The 24,249-nt window shown below is 55.2% G+C and overlaps 14 protein-coding genes across 14 annotated transcripts; 8 read left to right on the top strand and 6 right to left on the bottom strand.

The window, feature by feature from the left end:
* Nucleotides 1–107: 107 nt before the first annotated feature.
* Nucleotides 108–1,034, top strand: CPAR01_11609 (uncharacterized protein; the record flags this gene model as incomplete). The annotated part of the gene is made up of 1 exon (XM_060495868.1): nucleotides 108–1,034. One exon carries the CDS (start codon nucleotides 108–110, stop codon nucleotides 1,032–1,034), a length of 927 nt encoding a protein of 308 aa, XP_060346216.1.
* Nucleotides 1,035–1,123: 89 nt separating this feature from the next.
* CPAR01_11610 (glutathione-dependent formaldehyde-activating enzyme) lies at nucleotides 1,124–2,251 on the bottom strand (the record flags this gene model as incomplete). Its single annotated transcript, XM_060495869.1, has 1 exon — nucleotides 1,124–2,251. The coding sequence occupies one exon, from the start codon at nucleotides 2,249–2,251 to the stop codon at nucleotides 1,124–1,126; it is 1,128 nt and encodes a 375-aa protein (XP_060346217.1).
* Nucleotides 2,252–2,629: 378 nt separating this feature from the next.
* Nucleotides 2,630–4,213, bottom strand: CPAR01_11611 (major facilitator superfamily transporter; the record flags this gene model as incomplete). Its single annotated transcript, XM_060495870.1, has 1 exon — nucleotides 2,630–4,213. The coding sequence occupies one exon, from the start codon at nucleotides 4,211–4,213 to the stop codon at nucleotides 2,630–2,632; it is 1,584 nt and encodes a 527-aa protein (XP_060346218.1).
* Nucleotides 4,214–4,771: 558 nt separating this feature from the next.
* CPAR01_11612 (vesicle transport V-SNARE protein) lies at nucleotides 4,772–6,097 on the top strand (the record flags this gene model as incomplete). Its single annotated transcript, XM_060495871.1, has 2 exons — nucleotides 4,772–4,777; nucleotides 5,330–6,097. 2 exons carry the CDS (start codon nucleotides 4,772–4,774, stop codon nucleotides 6,095–6,097), a joined length of 774 nt encoding a protein of 257 aa, XP_060346219.1.
* A 186-nt stretch (nucleotides 6,098–6,283) lies between these two features.
* On the bottom strand, nucleotides 6,284–7,179 carry CPAR01_11613 (thiamine pyrophosphokinase; the record flags this gene model as incomplete). The annotated part of the gene is made up of 3 exons (XM_060495872.1): nucleotides 6,284–6,847; nucleotides 6,899–6,984; nucleotides 7,038–7,179. The coding sequence occupies 3 exons, from the start codon at nucleotides 7,177–7,179 to the stop codon at nucleotides 6,284–6,286; spliced, it is 792 nt and encodes a 263-aa protein (XP_060346220.1).
* Nucleotides 7,180–7,872: 693 nt separating this feature from the next.
* Nucleotides 7,873–9,016, top strand: CPAR01_11614 (CHCH domain-containing protein; the record flags this gene model as incomplete). The annotated part of the gene is made up of 3 exons (XM_060495873.1): nucleotides 7,873–8,077; nucleotides 8,153–8,558; nucleotides 8,623–9,016. 3 exons carry the CDS (start codon nucleotides 7,873–7,875, stop codon nucleotides 9,014–9,016), a joined length of 1,005 nt encoding a protein of 334 aa, XP_060346221.1.
* A 1,083-nt stretch (nucleotides 9,017–10,099) lies between these two features.
* CPAR01_11615 (uncharacterized protein) lies at nucleotides 10,100–10,760 on the top strand (the record flags this gene model as incomplete). Its single annotated transcript, XM_060495874.1, has 3 exons — nucleotides 10,100–10,135; nucleotides 10,227–10,657; nucleotides 10,730–10,760. The coding sequence occupies 3 exons, from the start codon at nucleotides 10,100–10,102 to the stop codon at nucleotides 10,758–10,760; spliced, it is 498 nt and encodes a 165-aa protein (XP_060346222.1).
* A 910-nt stretch (nucleotides 10,761–11,670) lies between these two features.
* On the bottom strand, nucleotides 11,671–13,096 carry CPAR01_11616 (uncharacterized protein; the record flags this gene model as incomplete). Its single annotated transcript, XM_060495875.1, has 2 exons — nucleotides 11,671–12,612; nucleotides 12,725–13,096. The coding sequence occupies 2 exons, from the start codon at nucleotides 13,094–13,096 to the stop codon at nucleotides 11,671–11,673; spliced, it is 1,314 nt and encodes a 437-aa protein (XP_060346223.1).
* Nucleotides 13,097–16,101: 3,005 nt separating this feature from the next.
* CPAR01_11617 (uncharacterized protein) lies at nucleotides 16,102–16,254 on the top strand (the record flags this gene model as incomplete). The annotated part of the gene is made up of 1 exon (XM_060495876.1): nucleotides 16,102–16,254. One exon carries the CDS (start codon nucleotides 16,102–16,104, stop codon nucleotides 16,252–16,254), a length of 153 nt encoding a protein of 50 aa, XP_060346224.1.
* Nucleotides 16,255–16,537: 283 nt separating this feature from the next.
* Nucleotides 16,538–17,105, top strand: CPAR01_11618 (uncharacterized protein; the record flags this gene model as incomplete). Its single annotated transcript, XM_060495877.1, has 3 exons — nucleotides 16,538–16,696; nucleotides 16,736–16,813; nucleotides 16,851–17,105. The coding sequence occupies 3 exons, from the start codon at nucleotides 16,538–16,540 to the stop codon at nucleotides 17,103–17,105; spliced, it is 492 nt and encodes a 163-aa protein (XP_060346225.1).
* Nucleotides 17,106–17,721: 616 nt separating this feature from the next.
* On the bottom strand, nucleotides 17,722–18,033 carry CPAR01_11619 (uncharacterized protein; the record flags this gene model as incomplete). Its single annotated transcript, XM_060495878.1, has 1 exon — nucleotides 17,722–18,033. One exon carries the CDS (start codon nucleotides 18,031–18,033, stop codon nucleotides 17,722–17,724), a length of 312 nt encoding a protein of 103 aa, XP_060346226.1.
* An 837-nt stretch (nucleotides 18,034–18,870) lies between these two features.
* CPAR01_11620 (uncharacterized protein) lies at nucleotides 18,871–19,386 on the top strand (the record flags this gene model as incomplete). Its single annotated transcript, XM_060495879.1, has 2 exons — nucleotides 18,871–19,044; nucleotides 19,096–19,386. 2 exons carry the CDS (start codon nucleotides 18,871–18,873, stop codon nucleotides 19,384–19,386), a joined length of 465 nt encoding a protein of 154 aa, XP_060346227.1.
* Nucleotides 19,387–19,801: 415 nt separating this feature from the next.
* Nucleotides 19,802–21,408, top strand: CPAR01_11621 (eukaryotic aspartyl protease; the record flags this gene model as incomplete). Its single annotated transcript, XM_060495880.1, has 3 exons — nucleotides 19,802–20,987; nucleotides 21,042–21,213; nucleotides 21,285–21,408. 3 exons carry the CDS (start codon nucleotides 19,802–19,804, stop codon nucleotides 21,406–21,408), a joined length of 1,482 nt encoding a protein of 493 aa, XP_060346228.1.
* Nucleotides 21,409–21,591: 183 nt separating this feature from the next.
* Nucleotides 21,592–23,028, bottom strand: CPAR01_11622 (uncharacterized protein; the record flags this gene model as incomplete). Its single annotated transcript, XM_060495881.1, has 2 exons — nucleotides 21,592–22,859; nucleotides 22,917–23,028. 2 exons carry the CDS (start codon nucleotides 23,026–23,028, stop codon nucleotides 21,592–21,594), a joined length of 1,380 nt encoding a protein of 459 aa, XP_060346229.1.
* Between the last annotated feature and the right edge of the window lie 1,221 nt (nucleotides 23,029–24,249).

Genomic DNA, 24,249 nt, shown 5'->3' on the forward strand with positions numbered 1-24,249 from the left:
GCAGTCTCATTACCATCATCTTTCAATCGAATCTCACTACGCTTTTCCTCCCGAATTTCACTACGACTTATCAATCCACCCAGCTTCGACATCACAAACATTCAGCAATGTCTCAACACACCATCTTCGTCAGCGGCGCAACAGGCACAGTCGGCGGTTCAGTCGCGCGAAACCTCCTCGCAGCCGGCATCGCAGTCCACGCCCTCGCCCGCAACCCAGACTCTCCCGCCGCCAAAGCCCTCTCCTCCCTCGGCGCCTCTCTCACCCCAGGAAGCTATGACGACCAAGGTGCCCTCGAGGAGGCGATGAAAGGCGTCACAGGGGCCTTTTTGAACCTGATGCCCGACTTCGTTGACCACACCTGGGAACTCAAGACGGCGAAGCGCATCATGGCCGCTGCGAAGGCGGCAGGCGCCACACACTTCATCTACAGTAGCAGCTTCTCGGTAGATGCTCCCCAGAAGCTCAAGTACTGGGATCCCGAAAGCTTCACTGCTATAGTCCTTCTCTCGAAGCAGGCTATTGAGAACGAGGTCCGGAAAGCGGGCTTCGAGCACTGGACGATCCTACGACCCGGGAACTTTACGGCGAACTACATCCTCCCGATCGTTGCCGTGTACCCGGATCTTGCCAAGAAAGGGCGCTTCGTAACAGCTCTGACGCCCGAGACGAAGTTGCCGACGGTGGACCCGAACGATATCGGACAGTTTGCGTTGGCGGCGTACCGGGATCCTGTCAAGTTCAACACTCAGGAGATCTCACTTGCGTCGGAGCTCCTCACCGCAGATAATATCATGGGGAAACTTGCGAGGTTTACGGGGAAGGACATCAAGGCTGTCTATCTCTCTGATGAGGAGGTTGAGGCGCAGAAAGGAGGGAACCCGTTCTTGGCTGGACAGCTGGCTATGCGTGACATGGATCAGTTTGCTGATATTGAGGGGACAAGAAGCTGGGGAGTTGCCTTGGGGACCTTTGACGAATATCTGGAGCGGGAGAAAGAGAGGGTCAGCGAGACCTATGGACATCTTGCATAGATTTTTGTAGGGTGGTTTTCTCACAGGCTGCAAACGAGAGGAACGAGGACAACATACCAGAACCATGAGTCGATAGGATATATCAGACATCATCCAATATTAAACCCCCAAGCCTCGCCATGCCTCTCCCTCCCCCATCTCGCCATACCCTCCCCCAACCCCTGCGTCACCCCAGCATCATATCTCATCCCGCTGTCCGCCCACGCAACCCTTCCCGTCCTCCACGTAACCCACTCCTCCGCCAAACACCCCTCAGGCGCCCTCAAAATTCCAGCAGCGACATTGACCAACCTCTCTCCATTCGCCTGCTTCCTACCATCCACCCCAAAATACGCCATCACACTCGCGCCACACGTCCCGCAGAACGACCGCTGCACGTTCTCAGACGACTTGAACGTCTTGGCCGTCCCGCCGAGCTGGAGGCCCTCGGGCACGGAGGGGGTGATGCAGCTCTCGGGAATACAGACCCATGCTATGGCGTGGACTCCCGTTTGAAGACGGCAGTCGTCGCAGGCGTCTACGCAGGCCGGCCACTTTCGCGAGTCAACGGGCGAGAGCCAGGCTTCGTAGGCTTTATCCTCGAGCATGGAGGCCTTGGGGCGGGAGATAGTGAAGGAGACGCCGCCGCAGTGGCATTGTGCGCGGAGGACCTCTTCGCCGTCTACGCCGACTTCTCGCCCGTGTCTCGTTGTAGGCGTCGCGGCTTCAGATTCGTCCTTCTTGGGATTCCAAACGTTCATCTCTTTGCCGTTCACGCGAGGGAGCCATTCATAGAATCCCCCGCCCGGCGCGGAGGCCGTGTTGACGTGAGACCGGATATCCCAGACGGCGGGTACATCATCCTGATTCGCGTCAAAGATGGACGCCGAGATAACCCAGTCGTCGTCGACGACGCCCACGTCTCCGACGTGGCAGCTGCACGTACTGCAAAAGTACCGTGTGCTCGAGGCCGTCGCGTGGCGATAGGCCGTGAGAGAGGATGACAGCGAGGACGGGGCGATGAAAGAGGGTGATACGCCGGATGGCAGGGGCGCGTGGAAGATGCAGAGGGTTCCGTGGGTGTAGCGGCAGATGCTGCAGTGACAGAGGTGGACTTTGAGGGGGAGGGAGGTGGTTGGTAAAGTGAGGGTAAAGTGGACGGCTTTGCAGTAGCAACGGGCCGTGAGAGTCTTTGTTGTCGGGGCAGACCCGGTGGGTTGGGGATGGTCTTCACTCATTGCAATGTGAATTGTTCAAAGCCACATTTAGATTGAGGGGATATTCGATGAATTGCGTTGAAACATGTTGAAGCAATGAGGTGCGGAGCTTGACTTGAGCTACCGGTCTCACTTCCTTTTTCAGCTGAGCGATAAGAATCAACTTGACATGACGCCGAAGGGCGTGGTGCAAGTCGAGTTAGCCTAATATGCGGGGTTCAACCGCCACGAGGAAACCACACCGACAACGTTTTTGACACAATAGCTATGTGGCGTTGCGATGTTGAATCAGTTTCTTATTACTACAGTTCATTACATATATTGCTAGAGGTGTTTTCGAATAACTATCTAAAAGGGTATCACTGAAGGCCGCGTTCATACTCATATGGTATCACAATCTCATGCTGTGCTCTTCTTGCTCTCCTTCTTGAGCACCTTGTCCTTTGCGTCCTGACGCCACTTCACGCCCCAGTACATTATGGCCAGTAATGCAGGGCTGAAGACGATATAGAGAAGAGCCAGGAAAGTAAAGGCCCACCCCACGCCCATCCCGTTAATCATGGGAATGATCGCTGCGGTGGCCGCAGCGCCGAGTAGACACCTCGTAAAGTTGTTCGCCGCCGTCGCAGTCCCGGCTTTACCTGGGTGGATGTCGATAATGAGCGTATTGGTCGTGTTATTGAATCCAATCATGCCGACTCCGAAGAGGAAGAGCAGCACGCATGGCACAGCCACGGGCGCCCGGAGGTGTAGAGCCCAACCCCAGATGAGCAGCAGAATCGAGCTGAGATACAGCAGCGGAAGACCGACTTCGAGGCGGGCTTTCTCAATGGGGAACCCAGTCATGTCTTGCTGACGAGACTTATCGTAGGGAATCCCAAGGCGCTTGCAATGCCGGCGGTAGTTCCAGTTGATTAGAGGTCCTACAAGAAAGGCAGCCACGACTGAGCCGCCAGCCATGGGCAGGTACATGAGGCCGACCTTAAGACTGTCGAAACCGTAGATCTCCTGGAACTGGGTCGGCATGGACGAGGCGATAGCGTAAAACCCAGCAAAGACAATGGCGCTGAAGCCGAGAAGTAGCCCAAGCTCTCTCTCGAAGAGTAAACGAAGTGACTCGAAGGGGTTGATCTTGAACTTGAGAGTTGGTTTGACAGTGTTTGATGCTCCTGTTATTTGTCTCGTCACCAGCGCTCCATCTTCCTTCTTGGCTTTGTAATGATCCTTGATAAGCTGGAAGCCGGTTCGGTAGAGCTTTGGCGGTCGCACGGAGCCATCATCCACAATCCTCCTGCAAGTCTCTGGGAAGAAGAGAAGAAGAACTATGAAGAAGACGCCGGCCAGAATGGCAAGAAACCAGAATATGGATCTCCATCCTAGATACTGTGCTAGAACACCACCGAGGACTGGCCCCAGTGCGGGCGCTAGGACAATGGGTATAACAGTAAGACCAACGTACTGTCCCCTCTCGGCCGATGTGATGCTGTCTGCCACGACAGCTGAGGCCAGAGCAACGGTGCTGCTAGACCCTGCAGACTGGATGCAGCGAATGACGAGCAGAGAAGCAAAGTTCTGCGAGAGCGCAAGGCCAATGTTGGCCGCGATGTAGACGACGAAGCAAATCACATATGCAGGGCGTCTGCCGCTCTGATCAGCCAGAGAACCGATGAACATAGGCACGATTCCCTGAAATATCATGTAAGTCGTCAGGGTAAGGTTCATGTCCGAGTCGGAGACGTTGAACTCGTGAGCGAGAACAGTCAGAGCGGGAAGGTAGATTTGCGCGGTGAAAGGCGAGAAGAAGGCAGCCAGAGCGGCTCCCAGCACGATGAGCCGCTTCTCCCATGTCGTATAAACTGTAAATGGTGGAGGCTGTTGTTCTTCTAGCGGTGTAGCTGCTTCCTCGTCCACTATTGTAGATTTGGTAGAGTCGACCGGTGGCGCTGACATGTCTGAAGACGTGGGACTCGTTGGTCGAGACATTGTTGGCGATGATGTTGGATCTCAGTCTCGGCCAGCCTTAATACAGAGCCTGATGATGAGAAGTGCAGTAAGAGGAATGCCAGTCATTGGGGCAAATGGATTGATATATACATGTTATTGCCGAGATCAGGACTTATGATAAAAAAAGTCCGTCTGCGGCTAAGTACTTGACTAGGCAGTCATTGGGGCACAATCGGGCATTTTGGGGGCTTTGGGGCCATTTGGGGGTATTTGGGGCGCAGATGTAATTGATCACCGTTCGTTCGGTGGAACTAATACGACATCGTTGTCAGAATGCATGCTCGGTGCCGAGTCGGCGTGTGTCGAAGAGTGAGCGTCGGCTGGAGTTGCGACAGTATCAGGCTAGCGGACAATAAGACTTCGGTATCTCTCTGTCTTAGTCAATCTGTGCCCCGTGGGTCTTTTGCGGCCCAAGTAGAAAAAAGCGTAAGATCCCGGCGATAATCACACTACCGCGTGACTTATCCATCGCGGACCTCGACCCGAAGCCCTCGAACGGAGTGCTGAGCGGGCCGCTCTCGGCAAAGACATATAATCATGGTTGTCTCGTCTATTCGATGGTAGCAGAAGAAGAAAAGTTCAGCCATAAGAACGTGTCATGGTCATTGGGAAACAACATGATGTGATGAGTGCGATGGAATATCGAGGTGAAGTTGAAGGTTTAGAGTTACACTTGAACTTACACGGAACGCCAAGAGGGAGGAGGACGGAGCCAGGGAGGAAGGCACCTCCGGGATGGGGCGGACCGTCTTCGGGAAATTTCGACACTGTACGTACACACAGTACGTACAGCTCTGTCATCGATTGGGAAGGCGGTAACGTGTTGTCTTGGAGAAGCCACCTGGAGACTTGGAGGTACCCTTGTACTTTTGGGAGGGAGCTCCAGCATGAAGTGTTCAGAGCTCCGTCGGGCTTCAGGCAGTCCCTTACCTTAGACCTCAAGACCCTGCATTCACTCAAGAGCTGCTCTCGATATCTACCCTCTTAACCTCTCCTGTCTCGAGAACTACCCTACACATCTTTAGACTCGGTGCCCTGTCGCATATCAGCCCAAAATGGTCAGTCGTGCAGACTCCCTCCTAACCTTAACCCCAGACGCGCCGTACTCACAAGCTGCAGAACGTCCAATACAACTCGGCCCTGCGCCAGAGCAAGGCCATCCGCAACGACCTCGAGAAGCTGTCCTCCTCAGCTGCGCAACCAGCTGCCTTGACCCCCGCCGAGATTGGCAATGTGTCTGCATCTCTCGCCTCTTTTTCCAAGACCGTCGACGAATACAAACAACTAGCTCGCCAGGAGCTCGTACCCAAGAAACAAGAAGAAGCCTACGAACGAGTGAAACGGTTCCGCGATGACCTCTCCGATTTCCGCTCTCAGGTCGACTCTCTCAAGAAGGCTCGCGAAGAAGCCGCCCACAACAATAATCGAGGCGAGCTGCTAGGCCGTCGAGCTTATGTCACAGCCACACCCGAAAACCCCTACGCCAACGTCAATAAGTCGTCCCAATTCCACAGCCGAGGCGCTTCGACAGGTCAGGCCGGCGGCGGTGGGCTGAGCATGGGCGGAAACGATGTCACAAGAGAACAACACGCCCTGCGAGAGCAGAACTTCTTTGCTAGCACCAACTCAGCCTTGGACGAATACATTGCTCGCGGGCAAGCCGTACTAGGCGATCTTGGAACGCAGCGCGAAATGCTCAAGAACACCCAAAAGAGGCTCTACTCTGTCGGTAACACGCTAGGCATCTCTGGCGACACCATTCGCATGATTGAGCGCCGCGCCAAGGAAGACAAGTGGATCTTTTGGGCTGGCGTCATCATCTTCTTCCTCTTCTGCTGGGCGTGCATACACTTTTTACGGTAAACGCACATCACATTTGGAGTCGCGCCGCCAGAGACGAGAAAACGACGCTGGGCAATAAGCAGGGCAAAAGGCATTGGGGAGTCGGCTGCAGTGTATGCGCCGTACAAACTTTTCGTCATCATGGAGCTCTCCCTGTACAACAAGCGACGGTCGACTTTTTTTTTTTCGTTTGACCTCTTTTTTGGTTTATTCAGTGCCCACAAGAGCAATGGTGAAAAGCACCGTTTCGGTTGTCTCGATCTCGACCACCCTTGTCTCGGGCAGCACGTGGTTGCTGGTGCTCATGTGGCCCCCAAACTTGGTCTCCCAGTTCTCCACGTCCCATTCGAGGCCCTTGGTGGTGATGTAGCTGGTCCCGCCGATCGGGATGATGCCGACGTGCTTGCCAAAGACGTCTTCGCCGTATTCGCGGACCCAGATGCTGTGGTGGCCGGGCTTGAGGAGGAAGGTCAGGCTCTGGCCGGAGACGAGGTACAGCTTGCCCTGGGCATAATCCGGGCCCGGCTGGAAGAGGTATAGATGGTGCACCTGGCTGAGACCCTGGTCAACGCGGCCACCTAGTCCACCGAGAGCGACGATGTCAGTCTCGGGGCCGTGGTTTGATCGAATCCATGAGACGGCCTTGGCGAAGTCTGTTGAGTACTGGTCGGGATCATGTATGACTTGGGCTGGCTTTTCTAGCGTTGTGTAGTAGTCCTTGACGGAGGGGAGGAGTGAGTCCAAATCCCCGATGATAACGTCGAGGTTGTTCTGTATGAGTCAGACAGTGTCATCGTGATGACGAGAGATGCAGGCACTCACGTATGGAGGGCGGGATTGAGCCTCAGCTGCTTTGTTCAGATCGTATAGCCTATTTGCTCCGCCATCTGCAGCAACTCGTGTGAGGGCTCCATGAAGAGTCAGCATGGGATCAGGTCAAACGAGTGCAAGAAGGTTGTACCATTTGTCCATAATGAGTCAAAAACTGGCGTCTGCCTCACAGGTTGGTTGAGTACAATGAGAGAAAAGTCGACAGTGCTTGGTTGCTCTGGTTTCTTGTCGCGGAGGAGACCTATCGGCCGCCATTCGAAACTTGGCGACATACTGAAGACTCTCTCTTTGGTCTCTCTCTATCTTAGCACAAAACTACCTCAGTCAGAGGGTCAGATAGCCAGAAAGACAAGGATATCTCTAAATACAAGTGGCCCTCTCGAAAAGTGCAGACGTGTCAGACTTTGCCTTGATTGTCGCTCAAGTAGCAAAGTTGAAGACTGCAGAGAGGATAACAAACCTGTATCACCAACTTGCATCAGGTACTTTATTCAAGGTTGAGTTGTCCATGATGCGTTTCTTACGCAGGCGTAGTCAGTCATCAGTGTCACCGGCCTAAAAAGGAATATCTCGCAGAAAGTGGTGCACGGCATCAGCAGCCAATGAAGCGTCGAATCCCTCAGATTTTAATTGGATTTTTTGGACCGTCCGATCGGCCGGACCTTGCAGGCTGCATCGAACGGGCGTGGCGGGCGTCGGTGGGCGTGACAGGCTTGGGCCAGCGCAATCGAGCGATAATGCGCCGCTAAAACTCCGGCAGAATCCGCCCATCGAAGCTTCAATTTTCTTTTCCATCCAGGATTACCAACCAGTAACGCTTGGAAAGCTTACAAGCTGTCCACGACCAAACCCGTGCCCTCCGCCCATCTCTCTAATTCCACTTTGTCGTTTGTCTTTTGCAATTGCACCCACATCCCTTTTTCCTTTGGTTCAGCTTTCCTACATACAATACATTCACATACACAATGTATCGCAGCGGCATGCGTTCGGCGCCCCGCGCCCTCAGCGCCGCCCGACAGTCGGCACTTCGCGCAGCTCCCAGACGATTCGCCTCAACAGCACCCGCCGACAAGCCCAGGACGTGGAAGGGTGCGGCAGTAAGATGGGGCCTTGCCGCTGGTGCCCTTTACTGGTACAACACAAGTCCAGTCTTTGCCGAGGAGCCCATCCGTATGTCTCCCGCGCCGATGAAGGAAGAGATGCTTAGAAGAACGTGATCGTTTCTAACTATGTGTTGCTCAACAGCCAAAACGATCGCCGCCCCGTCCCAATTCTCCGAGTCCGATCTTACCACCGTCGATGCCATTGTCGAAGAGAAGCGCAAGCGAGCCATCGTAAAGGCCGAGGAGGCCAAGCCCGCCGCCGCCGCCGCCCCCGTACCGACAGAAGCCAGCGAGCAGACCAAGGCTGCGCTCGAGGGTGAGGCCGCCGAGGGAAGCCCGGCACCCGCCCCCGGCTCTCCTGAGGCATTGGAGGCCGAGGCGGATCAGCAGGGTGCCTTCAACCCCGAGACGGGCGAGATCAACTGGGACTGCCCGTGCCTGGGCGGCATGGCTGACGGCCCCTGTGGAGAGGAATTCAAGGCTGCGTTTAGCTGCTTCGTCTACTCAAAGGAGGAGCCCAAGGGCATGGACTGCATTGAGAAGTTCCAGTATGTATTAGGGGGCGATGTGGAAACGAGATGTAGTGTGAGGAGTGCTAACTGGAATTTGCAGGGGAATGCAGACGTGCTTCAGGAAATACCCCGAGGTCTACGGCGACGAGCTGGCCGATGACGAGGGCGCCGATGAAGCCGAAGCCGCCGCCGCCGCGCCCGCTCTCGACGCCAATGCCGATGCCGCGATTGCGCCGCCCACCAAGGCCGTTGAGGAGAAGAAGAAGGAGGACAACAAGGATATCAAGAAGGAGACCAAGGAGACCAAGGCCGACACCCCGGAGAAGACCCCGAAGGCCGAGGTCAAGCCCGAGCCCAAGGCGGAGAAGACGAAGCCCGCGCCGGCCGAGAAGCAGGAGAAGCCCAAGGCCCCTGCGGCTCCCTCGTCTGAGCCTGTTGATCTTACCCAGCCCAACAACAAGGCCGTCGATGCGACTGCGGCGAACAATATCTAAGAACAAGAGAGTTTCTTGCTTTCTGTACCAATTTACACACAAACAGCTATCATCAGGACTGGAGAGTGAAAGGTGGGAGAGAAGGAGCGAACGCTTGACTGCGAAGCCGCAGCTGCAGGTTGCGTAGCGTACGGCGTGGCTAATGAAACCATGACGGGGGAAAATCAGGCGTATTTCATGTACCATAATCGTGTACACAGTGTACCAGTACGGAAGCAAAAGAAAAAGAACAATAGACATACACTTCTCTGAGGGTCTCCCCAAGAATCTCGTTCATTTTCCTTTTGAGTATTGATCAGTATTATTTTTGATCATAATTGTAGTGGGAATAGCTTCAATTTGCCCAACAACACAAAATATGACTCTCACGGTCCCCACGAGCATGAATAACATGGCCAGATGTACCTATTACCTATAACGACAGCACACCGACGGCTAAGGCACCTTACATACTACCTAAGGACCTATCCGAGGATGCCCCGGTGCACGACATTGTTCCTGGCCAAGATTGTGACGGCAGGACCCGACTTTTTCCCCGGCAGGTGCAGAGGAACCAGATACCCCCCACAGCGGAAGTCTGTCAGGGTTGTGATTGGCCGGGCGATCAGGTTGTCCCAAGCTCCCGAGCCGCATACGTCATACGTCATTGGTCTCCAGGCCACTACGCGCCAACCAAGATCAAGGAAAGCGCTCGCGGGGGTGCGCCATCCCATCCCGTCAAACCACCTGACGGAACCATTCCCTCAAAATTCCCTCCCATCCTCAGGCTTCTCCCGACTTCCTCCTTTCCCCCATTTCACATGACTGCATCTTCTTAAAAGGAACTCCTACCCATTCATCAATCCCGCGCGTCATCCTGTCGATCTGCCACACACCTTTTTACACCTCGCACATCTTGCATCTCTCCCTCCCTCTTTGATACCCCCAGCCGCCTCCTACACCTACCTTGCCTACATCAAAGCACAAAGCTTCTCTTCCAACCACAGCTCTCATCCCTCGCAAGTAAGTAAACAAAGTTGCGTCATACCGGAGACGTTGCGCATGCGATGCTAACAACACTACCCAGTGGCTTCCTACGCAGACATGGCCGCCAAGGGCCCCAAGCAGACTCCTGAGGAGGTACGTTCTTCTTCCTTGCATTTGATCGCGTGATCTCATTTAACCCTCAATCAACCGTCTACGTATCGTTGCTAACATTCTCTCCCTCCAGGCCGCTGCTCCCCCTCCCCCCGAAATCTCCGTCGACTCCACCGCCTCTACCTCCTCCCTCGTCGATGTCGACATGCCGAGCGTACACACCGTCCCCCACGACTTCCTCGAGCAGGAGATCCAGACAGAAACCCAGGCCGACCGCGTCGACCGCGAAGAGAAGGCCCGCGCCGAGGCCGACCTCGCCAAGAAGAAGGCCGCGTCCAAGGCCCGTAAGGCCGACTCGTGGCTCAAGCGCCAGTTCTCCTCCCTCTCCGACGGCACCGCCAGCGCCCTCGTCGTCTCCAACCTCGTCGGTGTTGTCGGCCTCAGCGCCTTCCTAGGATACAAGGCATGGGGTCTCTACGAGCGCGGCCGTCTGTCGTGGCAGAGCGTCGGCCTGGGCTTGGGCATCCTTGGTGTTGTTGGTCTTGGAGAGGGTATCTTTGGAAGGTAAGCATTCACTTTCTCGTTCCCAGTGACCACGAGCTATGCGCATGGATACTGACTGTTTCTTCCCCATAGCTACCTGTACAAGACCAAGGGCAAGAAATAGACTGACAAGTGCGCGTCGGGGACGACGGCGGCTCTGAATTTCTTTTCTTCTTCTACTACCTAACCTAGCTTGGGAAACTACTCTTCTCTATTTGGCATGTTTGCACGGATGCTGGCTTGTTGGCGTGTAATGGCGTCTTTACGAACGAACGACGTCGGATAAACGGCTCTTGGCTGTAATGTATGTACTGGGCGTTCGGGGCGAATATGGAAATGCACACACACAATCTCCTCCAAAACACACTTGTTCTCTCTAAAGAAGTGCTCAAACAACTTTCTCCTGTTGGCTGACTGTAGATGACCTCACGACACCACACCGCGATTCCAACATTGATAAGATTCCGAGTCTGGGTTATACCACACACACCAAATGGCAATATCAACAATAATATTGAATATACTAAGAAAGGAGACCGTCCGTCCGTCCGCCCGGTCTGCCATTCCGCCTCCGGTTTAACCTCCACATAAGTTAGTTTCTGGTATGGTATGGTGGTGATCGTAGAAATCATACAGGGGAAAGAAAAAGAGAAAGACGAAGAAAACAAAGAGGAAAACGAAGAGGGAAAAAAATAACAAAAGGTAGGTTTAGCCAAAGCTCAACATCAACCCCACCCCAAAGTCGCTATGCCGTTTGGTTGCTAACTCCTCCAACCCCGTTGTGAACCCTTCCCAGACCCGGACACCTTGTAGCAAAACGCCCTTCGCAACCCAGTCTTCTGTTCAACCGTTTGAAGCCAACCTAAGCCTTGCCTTTAGCCGTTGCCCGCTTTGCCCACACGCACATACGCACACACACGCACACGATAAAGCCTTTCTTACATCGATCGATCGAAACGCCGCTCGTACTCGACCCCGAATCCTACACTTCCTCCTCTTGCGCCTGCTGCCCAAGACCACATAGCGACAGGGCATTACGTGTTGCGGCTGTTGTTGTGCAGCTCTCTCAGGCGCTTGACCCAGTGCTTGCGTAGCGCCGGCGACATCTTGCAAAAGATCATGGCCTTGTTGTCATCCGCGAGAGCCTTCTCCGCAATCTTAAGCTGGAGGTCCATGTCTTCGTCGGAGAAGTCGCGGAAGAAGATGTCAATCGCCTGCTCGGGCCACCGCGGTGGGCTCCGGCCGCGGAGAGCGTCGGCGATCTTGATCAGCCCGTCCTCCATCAGCTGCTTGCCGGCGGAGACCATGTTTGCCGTCGTGGCGTCGTTGCCGTGACTGTGGCTATGGCTGTTTGATGCGCCTGGCCCCGATGCTTGCGCGGGGTTCGTGTAGCCTGATACACGTCGGCGCTTCTCTGCCGGTTGCGCCGGTGGGCCCATGGGCGCCGTCGGCGCTTTGCCGCCAGTGTCGGATGTCGATACTTGCTGGGGAAATCTTTTGCGTCCTGTGGCAGTTTCCTCGGGGGGCGTCAAAGCGCTCGTGCCTGCGATATGCGTCCTAGGCGGAATCGCGGTGGAAGTGGGCCGTTGCTGCTGCTGCTGTGGTTGCTGGTGCTGTTGCTGCTGCTGCTGTATTTGTTGTTGTTGTTGCTGCTGGGGCTGATGTTGCTGTTGGGGTATCATGGGTTGTTGGACTTGTGCTACGGGAGACTGGCTTACGGAGCCGCGAGGCTGTACTTGGTGGTTGATGCCCGTCTGTGAGGAGGTTCCGTAAGGCGGCTCAACCTGAAGATCGAGGACTGCGGTGCCCGGCATATCCGGGTCTTCAGATCCTTGAATCACATCGGGACCCTTTCGCTTCGGCTTCATGATACGTTTAGGAGCACCTCCAGAACCGACGACGTCAGGATACAGGATTTCCATGAACGATTCATGGTCGAATGGCCGACCACGCAACGCGCGCGATAATGGCTCTTTCTGCGGGGAAAGGGTCAGCGACAAAAGTCCGACACGACAATGATATATGAGGTATACGGGGGGGAGGTGGACAGGTGGATTAGCGCGCGCGCGCGCGTCTTCACCAACATACCTCGATATGCGCTTTCCAGGCCTCCTCGGACGCGGTGACGGTACGGGTGGTCGGGTTGTAGAGGAACTCGGGGTCCTCGCGAAGCCCGCGCCAGAGACGAAATTTCTTGCGCGCATTATCCGACTTGTTGACGAGATGGCTCTTTGTCGGATATGCGCCGTGCTTCTCGCGAAGAGCGGTGGCAGCGCGATCCCAGGCGTCGGCCTTGAAGGAGTGGTTCTCGCGTAAGCCTAGCTGGACCGAGTCGCAAAGGGATCGGAAGAAGGTGGCCTCGTAGGCGGGCGTCCAGCTGAAGCGCGGTGCACGCTTGTCGCGGTCTCCGCCGGCGCTGCCGGGTGGGCCATCCGGGCCGCCGAACTCATCGTCTGACATTGAGTCCTTTTGTCGACGACGAGAGCAGACGGAACGGGGAGGTTAGAGGACGGAGAGGGAAGAGCGGAGGGGGAGGGATGGTAGTGGCCGAGCAGGACGAAGGAGGATAAGGGTATCCCCCAAGCGTCGAAGCGTCGAAGCGTCGAAGCGTCGAAGGGGGGGGGCAGGCAGACAGTTGGGGACAGATGGGCGGTGGTGGTGGTGGTGGTGATGGTTAGTGGCGGCAATAAGGGTCGTTATGCGGCGGTAATGTCTTGGACCCCTACTTTTCGTATACGGAAGTCGCGATCCAATATGGGCCGGGTTCGGAGATGGAACGGGCAGCCAGGGCCGTGATGTTTGGATCTGACGGTGGCGAGGGGAGGGGAGCAGCCAAAAAAAAAATTTAGTACGGAGTAGACAGAGGGCGCGCGCAAAGGTCCTTGGATGAATGGATGGACGGATGGTTTGGGGGGCGTGTAGCGCAGCGGTACGGTGCGGTGCGGTGCGGGCGGGTTTGGTGGTAGGTAGGTTTGGTTTGGTTTGGTTTGGTTGGGTGAGAGTTGTCGGGTGGGCGTGTGACCGAGTGTGAGAGAGAGAGAGACCCAGCCGGAGGTTCGTCGAGTTTGCGTTGCACGGGAGTGGGAAGCGAACGAACGTTGGGTTGGGCGTGGGGAAGAACCAACTGTCTGGTGACTTTGGTCTCTGTCAGCCTCTGCCGTAGGCGTGGGCGGTGGGTTCGTTCCCCGTTCCAGGTTGTTACGTGCGTTGGGACGTGGGAGCAAGACTCTGAGAGAGTCTGGGACTCTAGGAAGCTAGGAAGCTAGGAGAGAGCGAGTCGCGGAGCCTGGAGCGCGGTGGAGGGCGGGTATCCGTACGGGTCTGCGGCTGCGCTCACCTCTTTGCGGTAAATGCACGAGGCTGGCTGGCGGCTGGAGCTGAATCGTGAACGAACGAACCCGGCGAGATACAGAAACCATCCACAGACGCAGACGTAGACGGTAAGGTACTCCGTACTTTGTACGGATAATCAGAGCAACAGTTCAACGGAGAAAAGAGTTGAAGCGGGGCATTGATAGATAGTAAGTGACTTGGTTAGTTGGGAGCGAGTCGGGCGCAAAGTCACGTTCTCCTCTCGCAGACGGCAGCCGGGAGTGGTACGGTACGGTGCCTTTACCAATGGTGACAGCAGCCACGAGAGTCCCCCGGTATTGGACCGGACCAGACTCATCCCTTTGCACTAGTCTACTTCAGGACTAGCTGCTAGAGATTATGCTCAGAGGGGCCGGAGGGACGGAGTCGGGGTCCAGACAGTTCCAGACAGCCAGCCAGGTGCCCACGGGTGGTTCCCGATTGCTTAGTCACGGCAGCACGTGGATGGTCATGATCTTCCGTTCCCGTGCCAGCCGGACTTTAGCCTCCACCTCAGCTTCTGCACGGACCATATCAGATCACGTGGGGGCATGCGTCTTCCCAATCTGGCACCCCAGGTTAGCTTGCGCTTAGTCATTCTGCCCATCTTGGCGTAGCGTTGCTTTCCTCTCCTCCAGCCTTGTCTATAAGGCAGAAACTTGTTCTCTGCTCATCTTCCCCAGTTCAAACGGCAAGCCTCCACCACCGCCACGGCCATCATCCGGCTTGGCAGAAACACCAAGATATCTTCGCAGGTAATCGATCCTCCAAGCTTGTCTAATGGAGTCGCCGTGTCTGTTCTTTACGCAGTACGTTTGTTTCCCCCCCTCCCAAAAGCTCTATTCAGACATACTTTGCGCCTTAACGTGGGCGGTCCTGCAAGCCCGTTTCTTCACTCCCTCCCACTTTATTTAGCCAACATATGCAAGATCAAGCTTTCTTATGCCTACGCTCCCCTGACCAGTGTATCGAAATGGATCGCAATCCCCGAGATGGTCTGTAAAGTACCTTGAAATTAGATTTCCGACTCGTTGGTTCAGGCTTGTTCGACTCCTCAACCAAGGCTCTGACCTCATCGCGAGCGTGCCGTCATCACATCGAACACCAACACATCTCAAAATCTTTATTATCATCTCCGCCTCACATGCTCCTCCCTTCTTCAGACAATGACCTCTAGATCCTCGGGCTGCAATGGGCGCACCCATCATTGCTACTGCGGTACTCCCGAACACGAAAGATGGTGTAAGCGGATGTGGTGGCCCCGGACAATAGCTAACAACCCGTGTGTACTGCGAGTTGCTGACTCTGGCTGACTCTGAACCACCCGACTCTGCCACCTCTATATACCGGTGATTACACTACCCTCAAAGTTACTCACCTTGCCAAGTCGCCAAGGACGGTGTCCGAGTCGCCCGTCTCGTAGACTTTTCGACGTTGATGGCAGCAATCAATGCAGAGATTGCCAATTGAGCCGTACGCATTCAGACCGGGCAATTTACTCTCGCAACCACCGCACTGCACGCCCATGTTCATTAACTATCGTCAAACCATCTTTACGCCGAGCCTAAACCCGAGCAAAAAAGGCAACCTTTCCTAGTTCAACGTATCTACGGAGACTACATTTATCCAACCGGTTTTTAGGTTGGCTTTTAGAGTTGCTTCCTCCGACATGACAACTTTCTTCCATGTCTCCCGTGGCCCTGCGCCGGTTCAGATGATGGGCATTAGGGTGCAGTCCACTCTCGACTCACGGCAGCAGACCGATTATAGTTGATCTCATCTTTGTAGTGGCCGCAGGGCAGGGTCCCGTTTTCTCGCAAATTGAACGGCCTAGCTTCGAGCCCAAGTTCAAGTTTGCCTGTCTTGCCCTATGGTCGTCATGCCACTTCCACGAATTGTGCACACTCAGCGCATAGCAAATGTCTTTATAGGATGGATGCACGTGATATGCTACCGGGATGGATAGATCCCATCCCTCCAGAGCTTTCTCTCGCCTCTTCACACTTCGGTCTCGGGGTCCATCTGGTAAGGTCCCTGAGGAATACGATGCGGTGATCTGCCTGGCTGCAACGTCGAATATTCGAGGCGAAGTGCGTCAGCCGTCGTCGCAAAACATGAAGTGGAAACGGATCTACGGGTATGACTTGATGCTCAGCGCCAGCAAGGCCGTCACATTCGTTTCTCTACGGGACAAACAGTATTGCAAATCGTGCAACGAGGCCTCATGTTCTGCGACACCGACACCTCGCCTTTTCAGGAGCCACTAAGGTCGACTTACTCTCTCATAAGGCCTCCAGCTCAAGCCATGTCCTTGTTGCCCTTTGGGATGGTGTGGTGGTGGTGGAGGATGGATGGACGTCGACATTGAGAGCTCTCACCGGCTCGCCGCCACACTAACAATAACATGCCAAATGATACGCTGCGAGTACTTACACCTGCTGCTGCACGTACGAAGTAGCGTACCCGTACCTTGCAACCTTGCGTCAAGCGCTATACTACTTGACGCTACCTACCCGACAGTATATGGACCCCTCGCTACGCCCGGGGCACATGGGCCGCTCGGAACATTTGGCCGCTCGGAGTTTTACTGCTGGGATCCCGCCGCACAACTCTGTCTCAGAATCTTCAGTGGACCGTTTCAGGCCCTGTCAGCCTGTCCACTCACTCGACAGAAAGACTGGACTCAACGTCCATCCACGAGGACCCCCAGGAGAATGAGGGAGCCTTCACGAGAAGTTGAGACTCGAGAGAGGGGAGGGGGTTGGGGGGCACTGGGGCTTCTCCGAGTCCACCCATCATCATTCGTTATCTTCTCTCGAGAGTCTCTTGCAGCCTCCTTGCCTGGCTGGCAACATGGCTACAGCTTGCCAGCCAGCATCAACAGCCGCCGAGAGAAACTTGGTCTGGCCTGGACAACTCTGGCCACCATCGACCGATTGGGCCTCGTTGTCTCCGTTGTCTCTCTTCGCTGACTCCAACCCGGACTACGCGTTGGTCAGAAACGATGTTGACCGCGCCGTTTACCCGTGGATACGTCAGCGACCTTGCCGATGTTGCCCTGTCTTTTCGCCGGCGTTTTCAAAGATCCCAAACCCCAAACCGCCTTCTCCTGAACTAAGTCATCGCAAGGCCAAGGGGTTGTTTCTTCGCAGAGACCATGGTCAGAAAGAAACTAGAATCCAATCAAGGGAGATGAGGCCTAGTCGAACAGGAGCTCGTTCCAAGCTATGCGGCGGGAGGCGGCTCCGTCAGTCAGCTGTCTGTCTAGGTACCACACTCACACGCGAGAACGATAGACTAAGAAATGCGGACTATCGTCTACCTGACGGTCTGACAGCGACTGTGCCTGTGCCTGTGCCTGTGCCTGCCTATCCCCGGGGCGTGTCCGAGGTCCGCAAACAATGACAGTTTTGGCTTCAGCAATGGCACTTGTTTCTCCTTCATCCGATAGGGAAGAGGCCCTCGACCTAATTATGTTCGGTATCCCTCTTCCGCAACATCTCAAAGCTTAGCTCGCTAAGCAGGCTGCAACATGGAGGCCATGGAGGCCGTGGACCAGATCGCCCTTGGCAAAAAGTCTTGCTTTGCCCAGCAGTCACATTGCAGACACATCGCTACTGCGCCAAGCGCCGCGAGGCTTAGCTAGCGACGGGAGAGCAACCATGGGGATCGCTGAAACGCCAAGCGGAAACAACTGCGAACGCTGACTTACCAGAGGGTTCCAATGACGAGATTCACCCGGGATACTGTCCTCTCCCTTTCTCTTTCGAATGCACCGTCGAATGCTCGCTCGCCCATCCTTCGCCGCTCTCCCGCGCTCGATCCCCCCTCCCCTGCGAGAGAAACCCCTCCCCCCTTGATGTTGAATTACCAAGAGGGGATGATGCTGTTTTCTTCCTGTCGGTCAAAGAAAACTCACTCTCTGGTTTTTTGCCTTTCGTTTCCAACCGACTAGGTAGGGCTAGACACCCGGTTCGTTCTCGAGGGCGTGGAAGGGTTACCCGTTTGACGCTTGAGGCCAAGAATAGCAGCAGCAGCAGCAGCATCCGGTCCATACCCTACTCAGTCCTCGCCTGAGGCTGGCTGCTTGACTTTACTGCTCTTTCTCTGACCCATCGTCGGATATCCGCCATCCTCTTTGTCAGTGTTTTGTCTGATGAGAAGCCGCCCCAACTCGACAGCTTGCCGGCATCCAGCATCCAGCATCCAACTTGATAATTGGAATAAGGCCTGTGGGGAACATGCGTGGGCCACCACATCTACCTGCTACGTCGTCTAAATGCTTAGCCACGCTTACTTGACCTAGACTTCTGGACCAACGGAACCAAGTTCGGCTCACCATCGCCGTCCAGTGGAGAAGGGGGTGACGAACAACTTGTCTGGCCATCTGCACCAGGACTGGTCTAAATGCAACGGCCCGGCTAGCTGGTCCCGAGAACATCGCCCGACGATCAGCATACGCTTGGCTGCGGCGAGCTTGTGTCTCTCTTGCAGTAGCCTACGGCACTTAAGCCTTGTAAGTTGTGGCAGAGAAAGAGTGTCGGCGCTAGGGGAGATCTGACAGCGCCCTCCGTCTTACCGTCTCTGCTTTTCTCTTCGCTGCCGGGCGCCAAACGTACATATGCTATACCAGACTGAGATGGTGGTGGTGTTGCTACTGCTTGTCTATTGTGATTAGAGAGAGGGACCGGGATCACATCGCATTGTCAACCTGCCAAATCAACCACGCTTAAATGGGTTGAAATAAGCTAATTGAGACCTCAGATCAACGGCTCGCCAGTTTCCATGGCTCATGAGACTTTACATCCGAAGCACGATATTTCTTGGCTCTCACTCAGACCTACCTCAACGGGCTTCTGCATAGTTGCGAACAGAAAGTGAGCATGGGAAAGGTCAGAGCCGCCACGCAGAGACAGATGCACACCATCCACGTCCACACCCACCCACAGCTCAGCATTCCCCCTTCCCCTTGCCCCCCTCCCCCCTCCCCTGCGCTAGCCTCCCGGCACCGATCGACCGATATCCCTGCTCTGGATCACGGCCTTGTCGACTGTGGGGTAAGGGGACTCCCCTGCTTGTGACCGATCTTCTCCTCGACGTATTCGCAGAATTCCAAACATGCTACCAGATCCACCTCGTTGCCGCAACTCATGTCTTGGGTCCTGACTGACGGGAGGGAACCCCGATCCCAGGCGGAAGCGCACACACCCTCCCCTGGTCCTCCTCCTTCAGGCTTCGCCCTCCTTCTCCTCCTCGCCTTCGCTCTCAATCAGAACCTCTGCAGTGGTTCGACCGGTTCGACGCCAGATCCGTCCATCACAGGGTTGGCCCGGCTTGACATGGACGCGCACGCCCCCTTGCTGAGCGGGACAATCTGTGACCAGGGCATCACAACTTGAGACTTGGCTCGCCTGGAGCCTCCAAGCAACAAGCGCACGACGTCGTCGTCCCATTTTTGCAACATGTATAATCCTCGCTCTCTGAGCCGGGCCAGTCGCCATCTCTTGACTTTCCTACTTTGAACATTAACCCGGCCTTGTCCACCACCTTCTTCTTTTTCTTTTCCGACCTGGGTTACTCTTCTCTTCTTGGTCATCCTCTGTTCCTTTCTTCCGCCCCCGTCACCAGTTCCGTTCATTCACGACGACTCTTGTTTAATTCTCCATTTTACACTTTTGAGGGCTCCCTGGTGACAGCTCCTCGTCCTTTTCATTAACAAGCAAAAGAGCCGCCTGGTGTGGCCTGTTTTTATATCCTCTCTGTTCATAGAGTTGTCTACCTGGTGACGGACGTCCTTTTTACATCACAATCAACATGGAGTCAACTTCATTGCGGTCGCTGGTCCTTTACGGCCTCCTGTCGACCTTTGCCGATGCCTCCCCGGTCGAGAAGCGCGCTAATATCCAAAAGCGAGGACACTTCCTCGTCCCCAGAGTGCCCAACGACAACTTCGCCGGTCACAATGGTCCGAGACAGCTGATCAAGGCGTACCGCAAGTACAGCATGCCCATCCCGCAGGGCCTGCAGGATGCCATGGACGCCATGGCGGCCCAGAACCCCAGTCCCGAGCCCGTCAAGGCCGAGGGCTTCAAGTCTCTCGCCGCTGGCGCCACGAACCAGACCGCCGCCGCTGGACAACCCGGAACCGGTCTCGTCACCGCCACCCCGATCCGCAACGACGTCGAGTACGTTTCGCCCATCAAGATTGGTGGCCAGACTGTCAACGTCGACTTTGACAGTGGTTCTTCCGATCTGTGGGTCTTCACCTCCATGCTCGACGCCACGTCCCAGACCGGTCACCAGCTGTACGACCCTACCAAGAGCACGAACGCCAAGATGCTCTCCGGACAGCAGTTCTCCATCCGCTACGGTGATGGCTCCGGAGCTCAGGGTGTCGTCGGAACCGACGTCGTCGACATTGGTGGCGCCGTCGTTCAGGAGCAGGCAGTCGAGATGGCCACCGCTGTCTCCCAGCAGTTCGTCCAGGACACCGCCAACAACGGTCTTCTCGGTCTTGCTTTCTCCAAGCTGAACACCGTCAAGCCTACGGCCCAGAAGACCTTCTTCGACAACGTCATGCCCAGTCTTGCCGAGCCCGTCTTCACTGCCGATCTCCGCAAGAAGACTGTCGGCGCCTACGAGTTTGGCCGCATCGACAGCTCCAAGTTCACCGGCCAGATGGCCTGGATCCCCGTCAACACCACCAGCGGTTTCTGGCAGTTCAGCAGTGAAAAGTTCCAGGTCGCCGGCGGTCAGGTCCAGCAGGGCACCGCCGGTGCTCAGGCCATTGCCGACACCGGTACCACCCTCATCCTCGCCAACCCTCCCATGGTCCAGGCCTACTACCAGCAGGTCCAGGGTGCCAAGCAGGACCAGCAGGTCGGCGGCATCACCTTCCCCTGCAACGCCCAGCTTCCCGATCTCATGATGGATATCGGCGGTGTCTACATGGCCCGTGTCAAGGGTGCCGACATCAACTTTGCCCAGGTTGACGCTCAGAGTAAGTTACACATTGCACCATTGCCCTTTCCAAACATCAACTAACACCATCCAGCCTGCTTCGGTGGCCTCCAGGCAACCACCTCCAAGCTTCAGATCTACGGAGACATCATGTTCAAGTCGCAATTCGTTGCCTTCAACGGTGGAAACATGTCCCTCGGCATGGCCGAGCACGTCGTCAACAGCCAACAGGCGGCAGCACCCGCGACTGGCGCTGGCGCAGCGGCGTAAGCATTGACACACGTGTGAATACACTTTACTTCTTTTGGCATTAGGATTCACTTTTTTTGATGTCCAGGGAGAACAACATGAACAACAACGCCGGCTCGACGTCCGGTAGTGAGAGGTTGACGGCTGCCAAGGGAGGGTTAATGGTCGTCCTCCAAGCCGTGTTAATCGCCATGGTCATGGGCGTCTTCTGAGACGATCGACTACAGAGAGATCTTTTTTTTGTCTTATATTCCCCTGAGGGATGTTTTGCAGGATTACATGGTGAACCTCATTCTAGCTTAGATATCCTCTGAGCTCTCTAGCCGGCATAGTAAATGAATGGCATTGTGATATAAAAACATTTTTTTCCTTCAACGTCCCCGCGTCTCTTCACTCTACTTGCTTTCCTCCGTCTTGTACTCTTGTTTGCCCACGCGCTCACACAGACTCTTCAACATGTTGCCGGTCCACTCAAAGTCGGACTCGTCGAGGAAAATCTGCGCACTCACCCTGACCCACCAACGACCATCGTGCCTGTAAATAGGCAGGAAAGTCTGGTATTCACCCATCAACTTGGATACAAGCCAGGCGCCCACAGCTGCAGATTCCGTCTCGGGAACGGTGACCGTGCCATCAGAACCCACCGAGACAGACTCCGCATCAGGACCGCTCACCATCGGCAACGCAACGTTGATCATGGCGCACTTTGTCAACGTCTCCGTCTTGTTGTCCAGAATAAACGTCCCGAGGATCGCAGCAATCTTCTTGCCGCCGTTCTTGGCCAGTGTCTGGAGGTAATCGAGAATCTGATCCTCTCCACCAAGGCTCTTACGCCACTCAATCGAGTGTTTGACACACATGTTCGGGCTGTTATCAAACGTCCCGTTGAATCCGAAATTCGTCACAAACTGCGAGTCCTTGCTCTTCGGCAGCGGGTTGTACCGAACCTGCCCGGACCGCGGCACATACCCGTGCGACGTCGGCACCGTCGACGCCACGAGGTGCTGGTTCCGCTCCGGCACGTAGAAGACGGCGCACCCGCGCGGGACGTGCAGCCACTTGTGGCAGTTGGACACGAAGAAGTCCGGGTCGGCGGCCGCGACGTCGAGGTGCACCATCCCGATCCCCTGCGCGCCGTCGACGAGGCTCATTACCCCCAACTCGCGGCAGGCGGCCGTCATGGCGACCCAGGGAAAGCAGATTCCCGGCAAGCTGGTGACGACGTCGAAGAGGCAGATCTTGGGGCGTTTGCCCTCGGCGCGGGATTGTGCGACGACGGAGCGGAAGAGGGCTACGACGTCGGCATCTTCCATCGGGTACGTCAACGGGATGCTGCGCTCCGAGACGCGGCCGTAGCGGGTGTCGACGATGTAGTCGATCGTCTTTGCACAGCCGCCGTAGATTGTGGAGAAGTAGAGGATCTCGTCGAGGCCGTCGGCCTCCCAGGACAGGTTGCGGAGGACCGTGTTGACGCCCGTCGTGGCGTTGGGGACGAAGACTGTGCTGTCGAGCGGGGTCTTTATGATGTCTGCTACGGCTTTGCGGGATTCGCGGAGGTGGTCGTGATAGGTCCAGCGGATGAAGGGGTCTGGGCGGGCCTCGGTTTCGTCTTGGTAGGAACGGAGGACTTTTTGGATGTGGCGTGGGATAGTACCGAATGAGCCTGTTTATTATGTTAGTGAACGGGAAATGAAATGTGGTTGAGTTGGGGATGCCATACCATTGTTCATGTTGTGATAAGCTGGGTCATGGAGAAATTCTTTCAACATCTGCTTGCCAAACGGTACGGAGCCGAGTTGGAGCTTGCTTGTTTCGTCCGCGAGCTCACCCATGATGAATGAGGTTCTGGATGGGGAGTGGAGATGGTATTGTCGGTGATGATGTATCGGTAATGCGATGCCGAAAGTTTTCCAATGATAAGCCTCTCAATGAATGAGAACGAATTGAGCAAAGATGAAGATGTTCTGAATCAATTGACTTTTTAACAATGTCCTATTCAATGTGATTTATACCAATATTGCTCTCGAATGTGAGTCGTACCTCAAGATGCCATTGACTCACAAATGGTTGATGGTTTATCTATCAACCCCATGCAAGACAAAAGATTAAGTCCAAACAAGAGCGGAAGCCGAGCCGCGTCCACCTCCGCATCCCGGAGCATGGGCCCATCGGAGTGTTAGCCCGCAGGTGACCCGCTGGAGCACCCGCTTGATACTCCTGCATGTTGTTCGCAGGGCGCGGACTATGTACAGAGGACGGGTCTAGCGGAATTTAAAGCGTAGTGAAGGGCGGAACGACTGCGAGCTATCGTGCGCCGACCGAGTCTAACCGAAGATTGTTTGGCTGAGTCACCTTTATTTCTCGAGGCTTGGGATGAGCGGATGGCAGGTTTGCCGTTCCTGGTGGTGAGTTGATTTGTAACATGTGCAGGATCACGATCCTCTCGTGCATCTTGAAACTACATGTTGACAAGCATGTCAGATTCCGGCGGGCTCAATTGTCCTACGAACACGGAGGCATGGCGGTTGAAGTACGAAACCACCCGATAGTCGGCGGATCAGATGCTCTTTGGGTCGAGCACTTTTAGATTATCGGGAACTCGTAAAGAATCCGGATCTGTTGAGACTATCCGTGCAACCTAGTTCTATCTTTACCGCAGAAAATTCTAATAAAGTTATGACTCTCAACAACATTATCCTAGTGATCGTTTCCGCGAGCGTGTCACTAAGCGGTGGGGCGCCTATATGACTCGAATTGGCTACAGAGGTGACAGAGCAACTTGCAACTCTTTGGTTGTTTGAGTTGGTCATCTTGCTGAATTGAATGGCGATTGAGACCTCTTATTGCAAGAATCTTCCGCGATTTCTTCAACATCAGCGAAACGGGAGGTTCAACTTTGTCGCTTGGGGGCTGGCGCGCTACATACTTAGTACAATAAAGAGGTGGAAGCATCATCGAAGATCGTGGCGGACATAGCTCAGTTGGGAGAGCGTCAGACTGAAGTTAACTTCAATCACTTAATCTGAAGGTCGTGTGTTCAATCCACACTGGCC

Source organism: Colletotrichum paranaense (genome assembly GCF_030867605.1).
Source record: "Colletotrichum paranaense strain IMI 384185 chromosome Unknown Scaffold_9.1, whole genome shotgun sequence".
NCBI classification, from domain to species: Eukaryota; Fungi; Ascomycota; class Sordariomycetes; order Glomerellales; family Glomerellaceae; genus Colletotrichum; species Colletotrichum paranaense.